Source organism: Puma concolor, chromosome B1 (genome assembly GCF_028749965.1).
Source record: "Puma concolor isolate L17-30 chromosome B1, mPumCon1.1.hap2, whole genome shotgun sequence".
NCBI classification, from domain to species: Eukaryota; Metazoa; Chordata; class Mammalia; order Carnivora; family Felidae; genus Puma; species Puma concolor.
In genome coordinates, this window is record NC_141670.1 from 40,982,964 (window position 1) to 41,007,645 (window position 24,682).

The window sequence follows — 24,682 nt, forward strand, 5'->3', positions numbered from 1 at the left end:
AGTATCAGCCACTATCATCTTCCTCCTGTTGTTTCAAAAAAAAATTTTTTTTGTACATTTTGGCTACAGTATTGGTGGTAGAATATATTATAATATGGATCATCTATACTTCTGATTTATTACTAGACCTCAATCACAGCCTTCTTTTTCCTCTTCCACCTCTTTGCCTGTAGGATGTACTGTATGTAGTCATGCACTTTGTATTAATATATTAGAAATCTACAAATGTGTTTTGTACTTTTTACACTGTTGGAGATTTACAATCAAAAGTTTTACTAGGATATTGAATAAATTTAGTCTTACTAGAAAATAAAAAAAATAGACATGTCTTCAGCATTATCAGCATTAAATATAATGCAGACATACAACATTTATTCTACATGGGTTTACTAATCAAATAAACTCATATTATCTATATGATAATATGATATGAATATATGTTATCTATATTATATCATCAATAGGAAAAATAATCAGATGATGGCTGTCTTTGTCTAATGTCTCATAAAGTCTCTGCGGGTAGTCTAAACAAAAGTGTATGCTTCTAAAAATTATTAAATATATTCATTCATACATTTGCCAACATGAAGAATGCTGGTTTAACATGCAGTTCACAACAGCTTACATCTCAGTTTTCACTAGAAATTAGTTTCTAAGGGTTAAAAATTCTAAATAATATGCAGTAAAAGCTACTGGAAATAATAAGAGAAACATCTCTGTACACAAGGAAAGGAGCATGTGTGTAAGAGAAGCTATGAGGAACAGAGAGGCATTTTTGTTAAGGGAAAATAAATTTTGTCCTTAAGTGAGGCTACTTCAGAATGGGAAAGTGGGAAAAACACAGGACAAAATATGAATGTAAAAAAGACCTAGAATGTTTGTAAAAAAAGAATATTGGGAAAGGAATTTTATGTGTGGTCAAGTTGGCTAAGATTAAAATTAATTTATCTGAGGGGCGTCTGGGTGGCTCAGTCAGTTGAGCACCCATCTCTCTTGCTTTAGGCTCAGGTCATGATCTCATCATTGTGGGATTGAACCCCGTGTGTGCTAGGTGTGGAACCTGCTTAGGGTTTTCTCTCTCCCTCTCTCTCTCAAAAAAAAAAAAAAAAAAAATTATTTGAATAAAAAAGGAGTTTCAATATCAAAAATAAGATGGTACAAAATTTGAATTTGGTTTCTCTCTTTTAAAATGGCAAAGCTTTCTTGGACTACTGATCTAAATAAAGTCTTTCTGACCCTGAACTAACTAGAATTTTGCAGAGGGCTCCTGGAAGATCTCAAAAGATTTATTCTCTCTCTTTATACAAAAGGGTACGTAAAACTAATTGGGCTTATTTGCTATGTTAAATTATATGGGAAGCATTGTTATATGAGGCGTAATACTAAGCTTTCTTTATATTATATTTGTGTTGGTATGTAAGTGTTCCAGAAACTGTATGAAATTCCTGGATCTCTATGTTTCCTATAATAATGTTATCAATAATAATTCCAGTTATTATACTAAAATGTTGTATATCACAAAAATTACTCAATTCCCTTATCAAATAAACTCTCATCATTTTTAAGTCTTCATCATTTGCAGAAAGTTACTGTTCTATTCTCCTACTCTGATGCTCTTATGGAAGTGTTTCTGCAGAAGTACTTCAAAGAGAATAGGTTTGTACTTGGGAAAGAACTTTGCCAAGTACAGGTTTCTGATAACTTTAAGATCATAAAATTGTCCTCAGTAAAAATTTCCCGAATTAATGGGAGAACTGGATTCAAGCAAAACAAACATTAATTAAATGGGATTGAATGACCTGAGGAGGAGGATTATGCCTTTTGGTTTGAAATACTGCTGGTTCCTCGATGTTTTGTTTTCCTTTCCAGATTTAAGCAAACCTTCTTTTTATTTTTTTAAAAAATTTTAAATGTTTATTTATTTTTGAGAGAGAGAGAGAGAGAGAGACAGAGTGTGAGCGGGGGAGGGGCAGGGAAAGGGGGAGACGCAGAATCTGAAGCAGTCTCCAGGCTCTGAACTGTCAGCACAGAGCCCGACGCAGGGCTCAAACTCATGGACCATGAGATCATGACCTGAGCTGAAGTCAGACGCTTAACAGACTGAGCCACCCAGGCACCCCTAAGGAAACCTTCTAAGCTACACCTGACTTACAGCAATTTTATAAAGCATAACTTTGTAACAAAGGTATGAATGAAGCATCTACTTTTTCTCCTTACCTGGTCCCTCCAGAATCCAGAAACTCTTGAGTATTCTTTTCATGGTAATACAACTAGGTATTTGATAAGTCCAGTAAGACACTGTTCTCCTTGTAACAAGACACAGTTAAAAACTTGGGCTATATTATCGAGGCCTTGACTGAAATGTTACATTTAAGAGAGATGTGTGTAGACTCAGATATGGCCAGACAGCTTCAAGGAACTGCTTGGAAAAATCACTGGGTACCTTGCTGATAAAAGGTTCCTAGCAGTCTTACCAGATGACTAAGAAAGGTCACTTACTGGCAGCCCCAGAAACCCCAGGATATTTAGGGGAAACTTGAGAAGAGAAAATTCACCTAAATTATAGGTACTGCAGGTAAAATCTGATGATAAATCCTTGGCTTGGCTTCCTGGCCTCAGAGATTGAAGAGTTCAATCTCATTCTTTATGAAGAGGTCCACAAAGCAGTCTTAAAAGGAGCTTATATGGCTAATCACTATTCTTGCTGCATTGACATAAGTAATCAGGCCAAGTTTAATGCAAACACATTAGTTTCACTGTGATCATTTTTAATTTAAAAAATGGGGATAACTGTAGAGAGAAAAACTGTTCACACTTTTGTAGATAGATTCTAGTCCTGTTAATTTTCTTTGAGGTTTTGTTATATACCCATAAACTAGATTGGACCCTAAATTCTTCTAGTTTCTTCAAATATTTGGCTATGATTCTCCAAACTAACATTTCTAATTTTCTTCCACCCTTCTAATTTGGAATCAATAAAGACAAAGACTGCCCTTCAGTTTCCTTGGAAGAGACTACACCAGGTCCTCCTCTCCCAGATGGCAGCCAGGCTCTCTGACCAGGAAGAGAAATAGCTAACACCAAGGTAGACTACTGCCACCCAAGTCACTAGAGCAAGACTTCATACTTTAAACATGAAATCCTTTCTTCCTCCTTTTCTGTCCTTTACTCTGGCATTGGCCTGGAAAGATAACACCATCATCTGTATGTCCCAGGCCATTGCTAAGGGGGTAATCTAACCTCCAAACAACTATTGGATGTACCACAATGCTGGTGATTCTGTAACTCTGTCACAAACTTCTGATTTCCAATGTCCCAGTTTCTCTGAACAAACTCTGCTCCATCTCTATTGCATCAGACTCTCTAACCCTGGGGGTCCATTTCCCATTCTCTGGTTAACAATCGCAGGGTACCCAGGGAACCTTGCATCCAGGCTCTACACAAAGAAAGGGACACAAGGCAAAGGTAACCAGAATAAAACCACCTGTGTGGTATACAGACCCTTAAATTTTACTGGCCTTCATTCCAGTCCTGTGCCAAGGATCCAAATGGGAATTACCAGGAAGCATTCACGATTCAGTATTAGCTCCCTTTGGCAGGTCCTTGCTTTCCTGGCTAGGAGTACATATGAGGCTATTATCAAGAAACTCTCCTTAACTCTTAAAGCAATAGCTGCCCAACAAAAATCCTTAGACTCTCTGGGCAAAGTTGTTCCTGATAATAGGACAGTCCTTGATTATCTTTAAGCTGAGCAAGGTGTCTGTGCTACGGCCAACACTACTTACTGTGCCTGGATTAACACTTCAGGGAAGTTGATACTCAGCTACATAAAATCACTGAACTAAGCCACTTGACTTAAGAAAGTGACTCAACACGGTCTGTCTTTATTTGATTTTGATTGGGTTAGGTCTTGGGGGCCATGGTTTTGAAGCGCACTCCAGACGTTGGGAATGACCCTGTGTGTAAAAATCATAGCAATCTCCCTAGCGTGCTGTATTTCCTCAAAAAGTTGTAAATGCATGTTCACAGCCACTAATCATCAAGTGATTGCCCTAAGACTGGAATGTCAAAAAAGGAATGAGGAGAATTACTGACTGAAAAAAATGTGAACCTGAAGCCATGACCTGTGCATTCCACATAGACTCAGCAAAAAGAAGTCATGACCTATGAATAATCACAGAGCATCAGCAAAACCTGTTAGAACTTCAGAGCAGTAGCTGGGAGTGACACTGATGCCTTAAATTTTGATCACATCTCTCAGTTAAGCTCAAAGTCTGATCAAAAGGGAGGAACTGTTAAAAAGAGACAACAGGCCTAAAATGGAGTCAGTCACTTGTGCTAAGCCCATGTCACAAAACTGAAATTTAAGGGGGGCATCTAACCTAACTGTAGCTTCAGCCTCTGCCAGGAATGTAATCTTAGTCTGGAATTACCTGGTCTGCACTAATGAAGTAATCTGCCTGATGGGGCCCCTGCCATCCTCCAAAGAAAGGTGACCTTACCTGAAACAATCCACTCTTTGCTAGTGACTTCCTTGTCCTGCCCCCTTCTGCCTATCAAAGTCTTTCATTTTGTGCAGCTCCTCAGAGAGCCTTTCTGTTTGCTAGATGGGGCGCTGCCCAATTCATGAATTGTTGAATAAAGCCAGTAAGATCCTTAAAATTTACTCAGTTGAGATTTCTTTTTTTAACATTTAACACTACTATGTGCCAGTCACTCTGGTGTACTGGACTTTCCAAACAAAACAGATTAGAAAGCCAAGTGTGAACATGTGGAAAAAGATTTAATCTGGCTGAAGGTTTCTCAGCTAAAATAGCCCCCCAGGAAGGTAGCGAGGCAGTCACACCAACTGCTGAGAGAAAAGTGCACAATCGTTCTCATTTGTTCGACAAGTGCTAATGAAGTGTCTTGTGCTTCCTAGGTATTGTGGGAAATTTGACACCGAATCAAGGCATTTTCTTCACTCACTGCAGAGCCTGGTCAGCAGCCCCCAAAGCCAGAAGTCAGTCCTCAAGGTCAGCCACAGGCAGAGATCCAATAACAACAGCAGAGACACCAAGTATCAAGTGAGCGCAGGAGGCAGCAGGGAAGAGGAACGCCATGAGGAGAGCCACTGTGAGTGACGGGTCAGGGTGGGTCTAAAGCTGTGTCCCGAAAGACAGGAAGGCTTCGGGTCATTGGGCAGGTGCAGTTCTTTAGAATGCCCCCCTTTTGGAAGTGCCACCTGCAAAGGCTAGCAGGAGGGTTGAAAAGGGGGTTTTGAGAGCCACATACCTGCTAAGCTGGTGACAGTGGATTGAGAGAAATGTGAAGCAAAGAGGTTTAGCCTTGAAGGATTATGATGAAAGTGTCCTTTCAAAAGCATGAAAGATGGACGAGTAAGATGGGGCTAAGGAGGTCAGGTGAGGGATCATTGCAGTGATTTGTTATGACACTGAATTAGTGTGGGCAGTGGGAACAGAGAGGGAAAACAGGATATGTGGCATGAAGGAGGGCTGAAAGGCTCTGGAGCCTTTAAATGGGAGGGTATGGAGCAGGAAGAGGGCAGGTTCTAAGAGACGAGATTCAGAATTGGCACTCATGGCTAGGTTACTGACGGGAAGATGGGCTGGTGACACAGGAAAGGGATGCCAGGAAGGGATCTGGCTTAGGGAAGAAGTCTAGGATTTCCATTTGGTAATGATTTGCGGAGAAGTAAATAGACATGGGTATGGAGCTGAGGATAAGGCTCAGGGTTGGATACACAGACTTTGGAGAGAATATCGTTGATAAAGATGTGATGAGAACAGCCTGGCAAACAGAATATTAAAAAGCAGTAGGCAATCAGTTCAGGTGCAGAGAGAGACAGAGGGGATGGAGCAGGAATGAACAGAAAGCATCAAGACAAAGCTCTGGGGAAAGGAAATGCACTAGGGGAGAAGTGAGAGAAACCGGGCCATGAGGGATGGAATGTCAAAGACATTCTGGGATGCCCATTCTGAAAACCTGCCCTCTGAATAATGAAAATAGAATATTTAGTTAGAAGGGAACTTAGAGATCACCAAGCCCAAACCCTTCATTTTAAGTTTGAGAAAACGTAAGCCCCGAAAGTTACCCAGTTTTCCACAGAGAAGAAATGAAAAGATAAATGGACCATAAGGTACTTGCCTGAGGTAACAGCTCTGAGAAAATGGAGAAGCCAGGACTAAAAGCCAGTTGTCTTCTCTTCTATTATTATTATGTTCATTTATGCTTCCCAACATACTTTATATACAAATGGTCTCAATTTCTGACATCGAGTAGTCCCCTTGTGTTATAAATCCACACAATCAGAGAAACACTAAATAAATTTTGATTCCTAGGATAAGTTCTCTTCCCTAAAGCCCTGTATTCTCTTTGAAATCCTCTCTGCTTTTTAGTGTTGAGGTACTGATGCCTATAAGGAGCAGCTCAAACAGGGACAGAGATGGTGACTCAGAGAATGAAGCACAGATGAAAATGGGGAGTGGGGTTCCTGAAGGTTCAGAGGACAAGATGGTCAGTCCCCACAGTAAACTGGCCATCTGGAAAATCAAGGAAGATCTACTCAGACTTAAGATCTGATGAGGCCATGGCGATCACACAACTGGCCCACCCAACTGGCCAGGGCACGGGCAGGTCCCCGCCTGACAGTGGAGACACGGGCGTCCAGAAAGTGTCAGTCTTTCCCTCAACCTTGAGCGCTCAGCAGTTTGCGCCTCTGCTGGCAGAAGGAAATACACTCCAATGTTTTCCAAAGGCTAATGAGCAAGAGTGTTTAAATAGACTCCACTTAGATATAACTTCCTTGAGCTATTTTAGGGTTACATTATGCGGAAATCCAGATCATTTCCAGCTGCCTTTGCACCTGTCCCCAGATCACTTACCAGCATAGGAGAAACTGTCTAATAGGTCTGTCTGGCCTTTGTGCTCACCAGGAAACTGCTCATTTTCTCCTATGTATTCTGCAGTATCTTCTGGGCCAACTTAAAGTTCACTGGAAAAATCCTTTCTATGTCTATCTATTACCATGATACAGCTCTGAGTGGGCATCTCTGTAAGGTTAGTGGCTCAGAAGAAGCTTGGTTAAAACAGGTTTAATCCAGAAAAGAAGGCCATGAATTCTGGACCCAGTGGTCAAGGGTGTGGCTCTACCACTTATCTAAAGTCAACCTGGCAGAGAACAGCAGTGGCAACTCCAACAAAGGGAACATGGGGCCAGCACTTGGAACAAACTGGAACAAAATATGCTCAGGAAATGTTTCAGAATACAAAAGAGTTATGTTATATGAGCTCCGGGAGATGCTTCTGAACTCTGGCTCAGTGACGAGATCCTTGCAAAAGATATAAACTTGATGAATCTTGTACACAAATCAGAAACGGAAATGAAAGTAAAATACAAGCTTATCAACAACCACAACCATAACACAACCACAACATCAGGGGATGGGATTGCTCCAAAAGGTGACGGACACAGGAATAGGTCTGAAGATGAACCATGTCCAGGAAGGGAAGTCTCACAAGGCAACCCCCTGCCCGGCTCACCGGATCCCCAATAAGGGTGACTGAGGTTTTTCAAAAGGGATGCTATTAATCCAAATCCAGAGGGGGAAGGAAATGAGAAGGAAATGAATATTTGCTGACCGTACATTACGCGAGGAGCAGAAAACACTGTGCTGGCAGCTTCTTGTATATCATCTCATTTTGTCCTCATAACCATTCTAATGAGGTGAGTGACAGTCTCATTTTACAGCTAATAAAACAGATGTTCTTAAAAATTAGGTAACATGACTAAGGTCACAATGCCAATAAGTGTAAAGGCAGGTATTTGACCTGGGACTGTTAATAAAATGTGGACATCATCTTTTGTTTTGTTTTTTAAATAGGTCCTTACTCTTAAAAACTGAGAACAAACTGAGGGTTGATGGGGGGTGGGAGGGAGGGGAGGGTGGGTGATGGGTATTGAGGAGGGCACCTTTTGGGAGGAGCACTGGGTGTTGTATGGAAACCAATTTGACAATAAACTTCATATATTGAAAAAAACCCAGAAAATTATACATAAAAAAAATAAATTAAATAAATAAATAAATAAATAGGTCCTTAGTTATTTTAATTTCCTTTCCGATTTATTTCATTCATTTGACAAATATTTACAGAGAGGCTACTATATAGGATACCACTATTCTAGATGCTGGAGACACAGCAATGACTAAAATCTCTGCTTTCAAGAATTTCATCCTAGAGTATTAGTACTTCATAGCCTCATTATTTCCAATTTTGGGTCACAGAGAGGAAAGATAGGGAACCAGTGACCTAAAGAATTTTAATATACATCCACCTATAGGAGGGCTGAATTGCATGCACACTCGGGAGTTTACCAATCTTCATTATTCTGACTTATGTATAACTTAAACACACACCCACAACTTCAATAGATAATATGAAAGCTATCACACAAGCCAATGGTAACGGCATACAAAATGTGCCCAGACCAAAGAATATGCAATCAGTAGATGCTTTATTAACATCACTACAGAATCACTTAAGGAAGTAAAAGTTTTAGGAGGAAGTAGAAAGTTCTGTGTACTCTAGCCAAGAAATTAAAGACTTTCTTCATAACTATTTGCTAATATAATCAGTGAAAGAAAAATATTTGAGAGGATAACACTTAAAAAAAAAATGACTTAGGGGCGCCTGGGTGGCGCAGTCGGTTAAGCGTCCGACTTCAACCAGGTCACGATCTCGCGGTCCGTGAGTTCGAGCCCCACGTCGGGCTCTGGGCTGATGGCTCAGAGCCTGGAGCCTGTTTCCGATTCTGTGTCTCCCTTTCTCTCTGCACACCCCCCCCCTTCATGCTCTGTCTCTCTCTGTCCCAAAAATAAATAAACGTTGAAAAAAAAAAAATTAAAAAAAAATGACTTAAAGCTTGGGGCACTCGGGTGGTTCAGTGGTTAAGCACTGGTCTCTTTTTTCTGCTCAGGTCACTATCCCAGGGTTGTGGGACCAAGCCCTGTGTCGAGCTCCACACGAAGCATGGAGCCTGCTTAAGATTCTCTCTCTCTCCCTCTGTCTCCCCTGCTCATGTGCTCTCTCTCTCCCTCTAAAAGAAATAAATTAATTTTAAAAAATGACTTAAAGCTCTAACCAGAGAGAAATAAAATAAGTTTCCCATTAAGAGCAAAAGAATATTCCTCAAACTACTAACCAGCCTTTGGCCCAACTCAACAGAATAAATTAATAATTTGGCCACTGGGGTAACAAGACAATCAAGTGTTGTCTAAGCAAAATGTCAAGAAAACAGGTGGGATTCTCAACTGATAGACTAGACCCTCTAGATAGACAGAGAGGGCCCTTCCAGTAGACTCACACAGGCCAACTTATGAAGGAATCAGTCTGGCTAGTGGTGGACGCCCACTCAAGTCAGATAAAACTGGTGCAATGTCAACTTGTCCCCACTGTGAACTCCATCCAAAGGACAAACACAGGATTCAGAGGGAGATGGAATTTTCTATGTCAGACTGTTTGGATCCTAACTTTATGTCATTGCTGGACTCTCCCCGCCTTCATTTCCTTCTTGCCCACCCTCTATGAAGAGTGACAGAGGGTAAGGGAGAGGTGGACCCACACTAGGAAGGCAGAGTGTTTCAGAGACTAGAGGCTCACCTACCCTTCCAGGGAAAGAGTTAGAAAACACAGCTTTACAGATGTGGCAAAATCGTAGCAACAGGTGAATCCAGCTGAAAGGTATGTGGGTTTCACCGTACTACTCTTTCAACTTTTCTATATATTTGATATTTTTCTAAAAAAAAAAAAAAAAAAAGTTTGAGTAAACAAAAAGATAAAAGCATGTAGCTTCAGAGAGGCTGAGATGGAGAGGGTTGAAAAGTGGTATCAATGCCCATATCTAGGGGCAACTAGTCACTCAGTGACAAACTCTGGATAACTCTAAACTTTATAAATTATCAATCTGTACCAACAATCTTGGAAATTAAAAAAAGAAAGAAAGAAAAAAAGGAGGCTTAGGGCCTGCCTGCCTTTCTTCTTTCTTTCTTTCTTTCTTTCTTTCTTTCTTTCTTTCTTTCCTCTCTCTCTCTCTTTCTTTCTTTCCTTTCTTTCTTTTTTAATGTTTATTTTGAGAGAGAGAGAGCAGGGGAGGGGCAGAGAGAAAGGGAGAGAGAATCCCAAGCAGCCTCCATGCATCAGTGCAGAGCCTGATGTGGGGCTTGAATTCACAAACCGCGAGATCATGACCTGAGCCGAAAACAAGAGTCAGACACTTAACCAACTGAGCCACCCAGGCATCCCTGATGTCTGTTTCCATAGGCTGGAACCATGTGCTGACCTAGAGCGGGCACCAGGGTCCAGGAGATAGTATCTGACCTCTGCAGTCTGAGGTCACTCTTCTCCCTGATCTACACTCTACACTCCCTCAGAGTGTAGCAGACACCCTCATCTGAGGACACTAACAATACCAAAGGATTGAATAAGAGCAGTTTTTCCTATGCTGTCAACGTGGAAGTGGAAAAATTAGTTGCCAAGGGATGAAATTCATTCAAATGACAACCTATTCTATTGCTGGCCTTTCCAGGAAAGCAGGGAGTGGAGCTTTTCAATGAGAAAGGAAATCTGTTATTCTATATACATCATCATTCACTTCATGACTTAGTCCGGAAGGAAGGGAAATCTATTTGAGTTCAGCGCCTGCCTGACTAGCCCCTTGGTGACAACCCCACCCTCTGTAAAGAACAGAGGACCAAAATATCTCCCCTCTGTGCTCCGCAAGAACTCACAGGGGCACCACAAACCCTCCGTGGAGACCATGACCTGACTTCCAGGGCCCGGATTTACCAATGTCACTCAGCAAGGTGAGGATGGCTCCTTCCCGCAGGCCACAGCAGTTCTCAAACTGGTTCAGGTACTGTCAAGAAGTTGAAAAGAAGCATCAGAGTGAGCGGTCCCCTACCACCACCAAGTTCACAGTGTGTCTTCCCAGCTGAAGTCATGCGAGTGCTAACCCCAGCCCTGGGCTTTGAGGACCTAAGGCTGTCAAGACAGCCTGGGCAGCAGGTGGAGGAAGGAGGAAGCAGCAGTGCAACTCCCAGAAGTACTCCCGTACTCATCGGTGAGGTGTCTGAGTCAATCTAAGATGAGAGATTTTTCTCACCTGAGCTGCAGTTCTGAAGGAGGCAGGCCAGAGGCCACACTCGGCGACAATGGGACCACTACTCCCCAGAGTCCCACAGAGGACAGGGTGGAGGCACTCACTGAAAACCACCCTCTGACCATTTCCTCCAACGTGGCCTTGCCAGCGGGATGATGGTGGTGGTGGGGAATATTTAATGAGCACTTACGACATGCCCAGGACCTGGCTAACCTCTGCACAGATTAGCTCAGTAAAGCTTTACCTACACGGTCTCATTTCATCCTCCCACTGCCACTGAGGTGAGTACCTCACAGGTGAGGAGCCTGAGACTGGAGGGGTTCAGTGATCTGTCTGTTCACATAGCCATTCCAGGGCAGTGCTAGAATATAAAGCCATGTCTATCTGAGGCCCAAGCCCAAACACTTGTCCTCTCTGCCCTCCTGGCCCTGGCTCAATATGCTGCTGGCAGCTGGCCTCAATTGAAGACAGCGGAGAAAATAACTTCCCACTCGAGGATCAAAGTTATTAACTAGCATTTATATCCAAGAACATCCAAGAGTCTGTTGCCTGAGCTGGGCATACACACTTCAGTCTTCTAATCAGTTCCTGCTTCCACATTTGCTCATGTGCTGGCCAAGCTTGCCTTTCTGTGCCCAGGGCAGTAGGTTTTGAACTCTTGAGAGGAGGGAAAGATAGGCTACCTCATTTGGAGAACAGAGAGAACAGAGATCCCAGGCCCTTTGGGCAACAGCACCCTCCCTGCGCATCCCCCTAGGAGGGAGCAGCATGGACAAAGGCCCCTCAGAGTGCAAGGGCTTCCTGCCTCCCACAGATCATCTCGTGCCCCACATCAGGTCATTTACACTGAAGTGCGTCATCTTCTTCCATGGCTAACTGGCTCTTTGCTGCCTACACAATCAAGTCTCAAGTTCTCTGCTGGGCTTCAGAGCCCTCCATAATCTGGTCACATCTCACCAACCCCTCTCCCCCTGCCCTCTAAGGACCATCCACTCAACTGTAACAACATGACTCTATCCCTATTTTAAATAACTCATTTAGTAATCGGATGATTGTCAAAGGTTACGAAAATAAAGAGGAAAATCGAAGCATTGTCAAATTCCCCATTTCTCATCCGTTATCAGTTCCCTGCTTGTAGGTCATGCCAATGACTGTTCACATCCTGCTCTCACACTCCCAGGATCTGCCCACCTCCCATGGCAGGAGAAAGCCACTTGAGCAGATCAACACTCATGGAAAGTTTCCTTCACAAAAAGAAGGCGGAAGGGGTCAGAAAAGTAATGAGAACAGTCCATGATGCTGGGTCCAGGAAACTGCCATGTCAAGATAGAAGAAATGCCTGGGTATCCTGCCTACCCCACCTCCCCCCCCCCCCCCCCCCGCAACCTGTTACAATATAATGGCCCTTCTTCTAGAGTGAAAAGTTAGGGGAGAAGTACACTAACAGAGTGATCTCTTTTTTTGCACAAAAACAACTCTGTTGTCCAGAGCTTTTATTTTTCCTCACACTATGTAGCATCATTTGGTTTCACAGATGGAGAGGTGGCCCACAGTGGGGCTCCCGCAGACTGTGACCAAAGAAGCTCTGCCACTGCAGCCATGTGAGGCCTGGTCATCGGCCTCAACATTCTGGGCCATGACATCCATCCTTCACATGGGAATCATAGTTTTACCAACATCACAGGGCTGTTGAAAATCAAACGCGGCAACATATAAAAGCAGGTGGTGTTTCAGACAATGCTGGGGCGGTGGGCAGACACGACCGTCCCTGAGACAAGGGGCTGCCGTCAGGCACCCTGAAGTGTACGTCCTAGCAAAGAGAAGTTAATGTGCTAGAGGGACAAATGCCCAGAAGATGAGTCAGTGGTGGCTCTGGGGTTTCATCCCAGTCCCCTGATTACTAAGCCAGCCCCTTCCTGTTCTACTCTGTGACCCCGTGTGCAGTGCCACCACATCAGTAGGAGAAAATCCCTCCTAATAAGGACAGTGGTGACACTGACACTAAAGGACTGCAGTGGCTCTGACATGCCTAGGGAAGAAAAGTTTGTTTTGGAACTTGTCCAGTCCTTCCCCATCCTCAAAACCTGGTGATCTTTTCCTTGTCATTTTAGTAATCACTGTGCAGGACATACAGCAAGCCCTTCCCTGCCTTTCTCGTAAGAGCTTCTGATTCAGTCTCTTGATTCACATCACACGCTTGTCACCCCACCCTGAGCATGAATGAGGGGGATCTGAGAAGGGAAAGCAAGCCAGAGTCACCGTGGCTGCCTGAGCTTCCTGGTGATAAAAGGGGTGAAAGGCCTCTCCACCACTCCCTGCCCAGACAGGCTGTGTCCCGCCACCCTGAAGTCTCACCTTTCGGAGATCTCCTCCTTGGCAGTACTCCATGGCCAGCAGAGGCAAGTCATTGGGAGCCAAGTTCTGCATCCCCTCGGGGACATCCCGGGCAGCTACCACATTGGGGTGGTTCAGCCTAGGAAGGAGAAACCAGTGAGGGAGACACCCAGACTTCGGGCTCAAACCCATTCCCCGCTCTGCCCATGTATCAGCAAAGCTTTACAACAAAGGCCTGGACTGGCTGAGGGCCCTCAGGAATTAGCAGGAGGATAGAGGTCAGGAACTGGCTATTCACCTTGGTGCCCGGTCAGTTAGCAACTACCCAGCTCTACTTTCAGCACCACGAGCGCAAGGACTGTGAGTGCAACATGTGCAACTGAATTTTCTTTAGAGTGCCCCATATCAAGTTCTCACTGTACTTCAAAACTGCTTCTAAAAGCAGAGAAGGTAGAGGGACTTCCAATCTCATGCCATTCCAGTGGGGATGGGGTGTGTGTGTGTGTGTGTGTGTGTGTGTGTGTGTGTGTGTGTGTAAACAAGGTGATGCCTCCCCTTTTTAAGAGGTTCATGGAGGGAGCACCTGTTTGAGGTCTTGCAAAATGACTGGGTTGCGAGTATACCTCAACGCTTACCTAAACCCCTCACTACCTGGGAGGACAGCAATCATCCCGGGACTGACAGACAGCCCCTGTCTCCACACTAGAGGAAGAAGTATTGGTGATTGTTTTACAACGGTGGAGAGTCACACACCATCTTGGAATTGGAAATATAAGGGGGAAAAAGCATCTTTGCTGACAAAGGAAAATTCACTGTAACTGCTATTTTAAATTATTTAATATAACAAATAAAACTGACCAGGGGCGCCTGGGTGGCTCAATCAGATAAGCGTCCAACTCAGCTCAGGTCATGATCTTGCAGTTTGTGAGTTCGAGCCCCACATCAGGCTCTGCACTGACAGCTCAGAACCTGGAGTGTGCTTCTCATTCTCTGTCTGTCTCCCTCCCTCCCTCTCTCTCTGCCCCTCCCCTGCTTGGGCTCTCTCAAAACTGAATATTAAAAAAAAAAAAAAAAATTAAAGAAGAAACAACTGACTAAAAGCACCTAGCAGCCACTCCTCTAGAAGTCATCTGTTATCCTAACTGAGGGACTGAGATTTATGACTCTTTTCCAGAGGCAGCAGGTGTGGCTGTTGCTCCAGAGGGCTCTCTCCAGATGTCACTTCAATGCCCCAGGGCTCCTCAGCTCCTGCAGTCTCTTGGTCCCCCTACAATGATGGCCCTACCTTGGCTTGGTGCACTAGGCCCTCACCTTCTCATGATCTGGATCTCCAGGCACCACCGCTCTCGATTCCGGGGGCTGAGCTCCTGCCGGCACTGCTTGATAGCAATCTGCTCACCTGTTTCCTGCAGAGAGAATGTGCACAGGGACAAGATTAGCAGCACTAACATCCAAGCTCACCCACAAAGCCATGAGTCAAATCTAAATTTGTCTCCTTAGGGCCCAAAGCACGGATCACATCACCTCTGGGATCCCAAGGCCCACTTTGAGTATCCACTGATAGATGTCCCCAAGTCACTTGCCAGCCTGTTAGGCTGGCCTCCATACTTCCACCTCTCCCATGTTTCTCTCTCATTTCTACCCATCCAGAGTCTAAACCAAGGCCTTGTTTGGTTCCCAACTCCTCCATGAAACCTCTGCTGGCCATTCCTGCCGAAGAGATTTCTTTCTCACTCCTCTGAGCCCCAAATGCTAGATGGAACCATATGAAATTGCTAGTATTGACCATTTTGACCTACACAAATGGCATTTCCACATGATTCAACCTAACAGTTAATGCCACACTGCCGTCCTATTTCATGCAAGACTTTTGTGTCTCCAGGGGTGCCTAGGTGGCTCAGCGGGTTAAGCGCCAACTTTGGCTCAGGTCATGATCTCATGGTTTGTGAGTTCAAGCCCCCACATCGGGCTCTGTGCTGACAGTTCAGAGCCTGGAGCCTGCTTTGGATTCTGTGTCTCCCTCTCTCTCTGCCCCTCCCTTGCTTGAGCTCTGTCTCTATCTCTCTCTCTCAAAAATAAAATAAACATTAAGAAAAATTAAAAAATAAAAAAGTCTTGTCTCTCCAGAGAAAAGGCAAGCCTAGCATAGTAGCTGGAACGCAGGATGATTCAATTCAGCATTTACTAACTCTGTGACCTTGGGCAGAGTACCTGGTCTCAGTTTCTTCATCTGTAAAATGACAATACATATGTCCACCTTTCAGGGCTATCATGAAGCTGAGCACCTAGCAGTGCCCAGCCCTTAGTAGGTGTTCAATAACACGAGGAGCAGACCTGTGTCTCTTATAAGTGCTCCTGGCATTTAAAATCCTCTGAACCTTGGCTCTACCCTGCCCTTCCCAGCCACTCTCCCAAGAGTGCTCCACCTGAGGCATCTGACACTGTAGCTGGATTAGACCACCTATCCAATTCTGTGCTTTTCTAGTCTATGTTCTTGCTCATGTGGATGCCCAGGCACGATACAAGCCCACCTCAAGGGGCTCTTACCCGGCTCTCCAAACACGCAATTCCTTCACTGCACATACCAACCAAAGACTTATTTTCTGTAGAGTCATAGGGTTATTTATAGGCTTCTCCATCTTCATGCACTTTAACCTCTTCCAGGGAACTAGGACAATGCCCTCAGCTGGGGGGTTGTGAATGGAAAAGAAGGCAATCAATAAAATGTTTTTGAATAATTAACTGACTGCCGGAGTCCTGAGGATTAACTCATTCCTTTTCCTTGGTGCTCTAGGCAGCACCAAGGAGCCCCAGGGGACAACCTGAAAGGGGAGGCTAACCGGCTGACAGCAGCAGGGACAGCGGCTCTGGCCTCGGGTGCTCTCACCACCACAGGGGGGTCACCACTATACTGCTGTCACCTCCTCAGGCTGATATGGAGGCCTCCAGGATAGCTGAGGGACAGCAGGTGCCTCTGGCTATGCCTTTGGTGGCACCAGCCTGAAAGCTGGTCCCGATGTCAGTGAGCAAGCTGACTTACACCAGTATCCTGTGTGTTCTGTGTACCTGCAGGGAGAACCTCCCCAACAGCCTTAAGTACTGGGGGAGAGCCACAGCCTGCATGATGGCTACAGGAAATCCCTCAACAAGAAAGATTTTAGAACGGTAGCAAAATTCTACTATTTGCCCAACTGAAGGATATTCTAGAGGCCCTGACAGTCCATTTTGTCAGTTTTGCCATTTTATGAAAATGCATATTGAAAAGAACCATAATTCTTGTAAGTGCAGCGATTCATATGACACTGAATGGGACTTAAGACACATGGAAAACTGTAGCAAGATCTCCTGGTGTGCACGTGGCTGTCCTTAGGGCAGCAGAACTGCATCGTGGCCACACATTTACCAAACTGGCAATGACCCTGGTGGGAACACAGGCCCACCCACTAAGAAAACGAAAAATGGAAGTCTCCAAACATGAGCAGAAATTGTTTAACCAAACCACTGAATCACTGATCATTAGATTAATCCCTAAAAGGGATTCAGAAATAAGGTTGAAGCGTCTTCTGACTACAACACCTCCACAATACTCTCTGAAGTTGCTTCTGTCAAATGCCACTATTGCTGTGGTTAAGCTGTGTGTTGTGCAGTTACCTCACCTGCCTAGTTTGTTGTTTTTTTTTTAACAGCGCTATTGAAATATAATTGACATACCACACAATTCATCCATTTAAAGTATGCAGTGTAACAGTTTGTGGTATGGTCAGAGTAGTACAACTAAAACCACAATCAATTTCATCCCCCAAGGAAATCTTATACCCATGAGCAGTCACTCTCCATTTTCCCCCAGCCCTTTGAGCAAGTACAACCACGAATCTACCTTTTATCTCTATAGATTTGCTTGCTCTGAACATTTCATATAAATGGTATCACACAATACGTGGTCTTTTGTGATGGCTTCTTTCACTTTGTAACAACAAACACTCCTTGGTGCCGCCCATGGTAGCAGACATGGATAACCAGATTCTGCCGTATTATTCACACGTTGCTATTAGACCCTGATCTTTGGTCTAGATCCCGAGGTACTCTGAAGAAGAGCTCACCTCTTTGAAAACTCGTAAATCCTATTGTTACTGAACAAATTAGTACAGTTGTACAAGTGCACTTGGGTAGAAATCCATCTAATACTTTTCATTAGTTAGGGAACATGTGAAAATTCCATTTCTTCAATCAATGTACAGACTGTATTATATCTCACAAAATGTTATACTCTCTACATCATGAACTTCCCGGTTTCTCTGTCTGTTCTCAAACTGACAAAACATTAGTAGAAGATTTGCAATTCATGGTTTGTTACCACAGAATGACTCAGAGTTTAAATCAAGATATTTAAGGGAAGGGGCCAACATGGTGGAGAAGTAGGGGGATCCGAAGTTCCCTTGTCTGTCAAAAAAAGCAGTGTTGAGGCCAAAGGACTTTGAACTTCAAGAGTCCGGGTGGTGAAGTGACAGAGACGCTTCCAGGGACCCACTGGGACAACCTACCGGGCCATACGTGCGTGATTGTGAACTGGGAGAGATAAAATGAACAGAGGAGAGGGATCTCCTCCTGCAGAGAGACAAAGGGAAAAGAAAGAGAGGCTGGGGAAGCATAGGACTATATCTGGACAAGAGAAAACCATGGACCGGGACAGAGAGAGCCCTAACTGCAGGGCTTTCACTGGATGGGATGGGCTGCCCTGTTCGTGCGCCTAGGGGAGGAGGGGAGCCAGCCCCAGGCTTGGTAACTAGTTCAGAGTGCAGTCCGCAGTGGGAGAAAGCAATCCCCTCCCTAGAGTGCTGTGGGAAGTATATATCCGCTCAAAGGAGCAGCACTTCCCCAAAACTGGGGTGGATGGAATGGGAACCTTAAAGACATTGGGGTTTAAGTCCCAGCTGGGAGCCAGGGAGTCATGGAGGTCGGTGGAGCAGGACAAACTGTCTCGTTTGCACCCCTGGCACGGTGAGGACGGCTCGAACAGAGTGCTTTGGGATACCAAGTCCGGGTAGGAGACATTGGGGTATCCCATTTTTCTCTCCACCACCACCACCAAGGCAGGGCTTCAGGGATTGGACAGCGGGACGGCAGTGGAGGCAGGATTTACCTACACCAAACCACACCCCTCCACAATGGGTAACTGCGTATCTACTGGAGATAGATGCTGTGGAACCAGATGGACCCCTCCTCCAGGCCAGCGCTGTTGCATTGCCTAGTTTAATTCTTGCACAATTCTTATTATATAGATATATTCTTCTTTCCTTTTCTCCTTCTTATCTCTTCCCTCCTCTAGTCTGGTTACTTTGGTTGTTGGTTTGTTTAACCAGACATACTTAATCCATTCTCTTGATACATGTTCTACACCTCCTTCTTTATTTTCCTTTCTCTTACTCTGGATTAAGCCGTATAGTTTCTGTCTGGTCAATTTTTATTTTATTTTCTTTTTCCCCTGCCCCTGTCATTTCTCTCTTTGTATAGAATAAGACCTCTTTCATCAGCAACACCTCCACCCTGCTGTTTACTTGTAGCTGGTGTTTCTGTGTTTTTGTTTGTTTGTGTGTTTGCTTGTTTTTGTTTATTTGTTTTCCTTTCCAGGGCTACTTCAATGAACAAATCAAAGCACACCTGGTGGAGGGTCCAAAACATCACTACGAGTAGGGTGATAAAGTAACCAAAGTCACAACAACAGAGGGCAAGTAACACTTTCCAAAAAACACCTCCTGAAGGGCCAGGCCCTGGACAGTGTATGACCCCTCTTTAATAAAGTAGTGCTCACAGGTGCAGGACACATAACAAGCTTTTAAAACTTATAAGGGACAGAAAACTAGTCAAAATGACGAAATGGAAGAATTCTCCTCAAAAGAAATTCCAGGAAGAAATGACAGCTAAAGAACTGATCAAAACAGATATAAACAATACAACTGAACAAGAATTTAGAATAATAGTCATAAGATTAATCGCTGGGCTTGAAAAAAGCATAGAAGACAGCAAAAATCTATTGCTGCAGAGATCGAGGAACTAAAAAATAGTCATGATGAATTTGAAAATGCTATAAATGAGGTGCAAAATAAACTAGAGGTGGTGACAGTGAGGACTGAAGAGGCAGAGGGGAGATTAAGTGTAATAGAAGATAAAATTATGTAAAAAGATGAAGCTGAGAAAAAGAGAGATAAAAAATTCTGGAGCACAAAGAGAGAATTAGAGAACTGAGTGATTCAATGAAATGGAACAATATCCATATCATGGGAGTGCCAGAAGAAGTGAGAGAAAAGGGACGAAGGTGTACTTGAACAAATCATAGATGAGAACTCCCCCAATTTGGGGAAGGAAACAGACATTGATATCCAGGAGGCACAGAGAACTCTCTTCAAACGTAACTGAATTGATCTTCTACATGACATATCATGGTGAAACTGACAAAATACAAAGAGAAAGAGAGAATTCTGAAAGTAGCTAGGGATAAACAGACCTTAACCTACAAGGGTAGACACATAAGGGGAGTAGCAGACCTATCTACTGAAAATTGACAGGCCAGGAGAGGCAGGAAATTTTCAATGTGCTGAATAGGAAAAACATGCAGCCAAGAATCCTTTATCCAGCAAGCCTGTCATTGAGAATAGAAGGAAGGATGAAGGTTTCCCAGACAAACAAAAATTGAAGGAATTCATCACCACTAAATCAGCCCTACAAGAGATCCTAAGGGGGACTCTATGAATGGAATGTTGCAAAGATCACAAAGGACCAGGGACATCACTACAAGCATAAAACCTACAGATAACACAATGACTCTTAATCCATATCTTTCAATAATAACACTGAATGTAAATGGACTAGATGCTCTAATCAAAAGACAGAGGGTATCAGAATAGATTAAAAAACAAAACAAAACAAAACAAAACAAAACCAAGACCCATCTATTTGCTGTCTACAAGAGACCCATTTTAGACCTGAGGACACCTTCAGATTGAAAGTGAGGGGATGGAGAACCAACTATCATGCTACTGGAAGTCAAAAGAAAGGTGGAATAGCCATACTTATATCAGACAAACTAGATTTTAAACTAAAGATTTTAAACAAGAGATGAAGAAGGACATTATATCATAATTACAGGGTCTATCCATCAAGAAAAGCTAACAATTATAAATGTTTATACACCATATTTGGAAGCACCAAAATATATAAAACAATCACAAACATAAGCAATCTTATTGGTAAGAATGTGGTAATTGCAGGAAAATTTAATACTCCATGTACAACAAAGGACAGATCATCTAGACAGAAAGTAAATAAAGAAACAATGGCCCTGAATGATACACTGGACCAGATGGACTTGACAGATATATTTAGAACTTTGCATCTCAAAGCAGCAGAATACACATTCTTCTCGAGTGCACATGGAACATTCTCCAAGATAGATCACATACATACTGGGTCACAAAACAGCCCTCAATAAATATAGAAGAATTGAGATCATACCATGCACACTTTCAGATCACAATGCTATGAAACCTGAAATCAACCAAAGGGAAAAGTTTGGAAAACCTCCCAATGCATGGAGGGTAAAGAACATCTTACTAAAGAACAAATGGGTCAACCAGGCAATTAAAGAAGAAATTAAAAAATATATGGAAACAAATGAAAATGAAAACACAACAGTCCAAACACTTTGGGATGCAACAAAGGCAGTCCTAAGAGGAAAATATATTGCAATCCAGGCCTATCCAGGACTATCTCAAGAAACAAACAAAAAATCCCAAATACAAAATCTAATAGCACACCTAAAGGAACTAAGAAGCAGAACAACAAAGAAACCCCAAAGCCAGCAGAAGAAGAGAAATAATAAAGATCAGAGCAGAAATAAACAATATAAAATACAAAAAAAAAAAAAAAAAACCCAAAAAAACCCCCAAACCCAATAGAACAGATTAATGAAACTAAGAGTTGGTTTTTTGAAAAAATAAACAAAATTGATAAACCCCTAGCCAGACTTCTCAAAAAGAAGAGAGGACCCAAATAGATAAAATCATGAATGAAAATGGATTTATTACAACCAATCCCTCAGAAATACAAGCAATTATCAGAGAATACTATGAAAAGTTATATGCCAACAAACTGGACAACCTGAAAGAAATGGACAAATTCCCAGACACCCACACACTACCAAAAGTCAAACAGGAAGAAATAGAAAATTTGAACAGACCCGTAACTAGTGAAGAAATGGAATCAGTTATCAAAAATCTCCCAACAAATAAGAGTTCTGGGTCAGATGGCTTCCCAGGGGAATTCTACCAGACATTTAAAGCAGAGTTAATACCTGTCTTTCTCAAGCTGTTCCAAAAAATAGAAATGGAAAGAAAACTTCCAGACTCATTATATGAAGCCAGCATTACCTTGATTCCCAAACCAGACAGAGACCCCACAAAAAAGGAGAACTATAGGCCAATATCCCTGATGAATATGGATGTAAAAGTTCTCAACAAGATATTAGCAAATAAAATTCAACAGCATATAAAAAGAATTATCCACCATGATCAAGTGGGATCCATTTCTGGGCTGCAGGGCAATATTCACAAATCAATCAATGTGATACATCACATTAATACAAGAAAGAATAAGAACCATATGATCCTGTCAATAGATGAAGAAAACACATTTAACAAAATACAACATCCTTTTTTAATAAAAACCCTCAAGAAAGTCAGGATAGAAGGAACATACTTAAATATCATAAAACCCATATATGAAAAGCTCACAGCTAATATCATCCTCAATGGGGAAAAACTGAGAGATTTCCCCCTGAGATCAGGAACACGACAGGGATGTCAGTTTCACCACTGTTGTTTAACATAGTGTTGGAAGTCCTAGACTCAGCAGTCAGACAACAAATGAAATAAAAGACATCAAAATTGGCAAAGAAGAAATCAAACTTTCACTTTTCGCAGACGACATGATACTCTACATGAAAAACCCAAAAGACTCCACCAAAAGACCACTAGAACTGATATATGAATTCAGCAAAGTCACAGGGTACAAAATCAATGTACAGAAATCAGTTGCATTTTTATACACCAATAATGAAGCAACAGAAAGAGAAATAAATTGATCCCATTTACAACTGCACCAAGGAACCATAAAATACCTAGGAATAAACCTAACCAAATATGTAAAAAATCTGTATGCTGAAAACAATGGAAAATTTATGAAGGAAATTGAAGAAGACACAAAGAAATGGAAAAACATTCCATGCTCATGGATTGGAAGAATAAATATTGTTAAAATGTCAATACTACTCAAAGCAATCTACACATTCAATGCAATCCCAATCAAAATTGCACCAGCATTCTTCTCAAAGCTAGAACAAACCTAAAATTTCTATGGAACCACAAAAGACCCCGAATAGCTAAAGTAATATTGAAGAAAACCAAAGCTGTAGGCATCACAATCCCAGACTTTAGCCTCTACAACAAAGCTGTAATCATCAAGACAGTATGGTACTGGCACAAAAACAGACACATAGACCAATGGAATAGAATAGAGAACCCAGAATTGAACCTACAAATGTATGGCCAACTCATTTTTGACAAAGCAGGAAAGAGTATCCAATGGAAAAAAGACAGTCTCTTTAGCAAATGGTGCTAGAAGAACTGGACAGCAACATGCAGAAGAATGAAACTAGACCAGTTTCTTACACCATACACAAAAATAAACTCAAAACGGATGAAAAACCTAAATGTGAGACAGGAAACCATCAAAACCCTAGAGGAGAAATCAGGTAACAACCTCTTTGACCTCAGTCACAGGAATTTCTTGCTCAACACATCTCCAAAGGCAAGAGAATTAAAAGCAAAAATGAACTATTGGGACCTCATCAATATAAAAAGTTTCTGCACTGCAAAGGGAACAATCAGCAAAACTAAAAGGCAACCGATGGAATGGGAAAAGACATTTATTTGCAAATGACATATCAGATAAAGGGTTAGTATCCAAAATCTACAAAGAACTTATCAAACTCAACACACAAAAAACAAACAATCCAGTGAAGAAATGGGCAGAAGACATGAATAGACACTTCTCCAAAGAAGACATCCAGATGGCCAACAGACACATGAATAGATGCTCAATGTCACTCATCATCAGGAAAATACAAATCAAAACCACGCTGAGATACCACCTCACACCAGTCAGAGTGGCTAAAATGAACAACTCAGGAAACAACAGATGCTGGTGAGGGTGTGGAAAAATGGGAACCCTCTTGCACTGTTGGTGGGAATGCAAACTTGTGCAACCGCTCTGGAAAACAGTGTGGAGGTTCCTCAAAAAATTAAAAATATATCTACCCTATGACCCAGCAATAACACTGCTAGCAATTCACCCAAGGGATACAGGAGTGCTGATTCATAAGGATACATGTACCCCAATGTTTATAGCAGCGTTTTCAACAATAGCCAAATTATGGAAAGAGCCTAAGTGTCCATCAACTGATGAATGGATAAAGAAGATGTGGTTTATGTATACAATGGAATACTACGTGGCAATGAGAAAGAATGAAATCATGCCATTTGCAGCAACATGGATGGAAATGGAAGATATTATGCTGAGTGAAATAAGTCAGTTAGAGAAGGGCAGATATCACATGTTTTCACTCATATGTGGATCTTGAGAAACTTAACAGAAGACCATGGGGGAAGGGAAGGGGAAAAAATAGTTACAAACAGAGGGAGGCAAACCATAAGAGACTCTTAAATACAGAGAACAAACTGAGAATGGATGGCAGGGGTGGGGAGGGAAAATGGGTGATGGGCATTGAGGAGGGCACTTGTTGGGATGAGCACTGGGTGTTGTATGTAAGCAATGAACCATGGCAATCTACCCCAAAAACCAAGAACACACTTTGCATACTATATATTAGCCAATTTGATGATAAATTATGTTAAAAATAAATAATAAATAATTCAAGATATTTAAAGATCTGCACCTATATTAACTTCAACATATAGAGCAACATGTTAGTTTTTAAAAAAAAATTTTTAACGTTTATTTATTTTTGAGAGACAGAGACAGAGTGTGAGTAGGGGAGGGGCAGAGAGAGAGGGAGACACAGAATCCGACACACAGAGCCCGATGCAGGGCTCAAACTCACAAACTATGAGATCATGA

At 42.6% G+C, this 24,682-nt stretch overlaps 1 protein-coding gene and 2 long non-coding RNA genes across 6 annotated transcripts in view; 1 reads left to right on the top strand and 2 right to left on the bottom strand.

The window, feature by feature from the left end:
• IKBKB (inhibitor of nuclear factor kappa B kinase subunit beta) overlaps positions 1-24,682 on the bottom strand; it is a 74,879-nt gene that overhangs the window by 39,605 nt on the left and 10,592 nt on the right. For 2 of the 4 annotated variants that reach the window (XM_086703594.1, XM_086703595.1), the window contains exons 3-5: positions 14,804-14,898; positions 13,514-13,631; positions 10,846-10,915 (exon numbers count right to left, since the gene is read on the bottom strand). In XM_086703594.1, the coding sequence (XP_086559720.1) occupies positions 10,846-10,915; positions 13,514-13,631; positions 14,804-14,898 (283 nt within the window). The other 2 variants (XM_086703596.1, XM_086703597.1) reach the window with 2 other exon arrangements.
• On the top strand, positions 4,935-7,861 carry LOC147581593 (uncharacterized). Its single transcript, XR_015250066.1, has 2 exons — positions 4,935-5,115; positions 6,399-7,861. It is a non-coding gene; the product is annotated as an uncharacterized LOC147581593 (long non-coding RNA).
• On the bottom strand, positions 8,499-10,064 carry LOC147581594 (uncharacterized). The gene is made up of 2 exons (XR_015250065.1): positions 8,917-10,064; positions 8,499-8,680 (listed from the first exon to the last, which is right to left on the bottom strand). It is a non-coding gene; the product is annotated as an uncharacterized LOC147581594 (long non-coding RNA).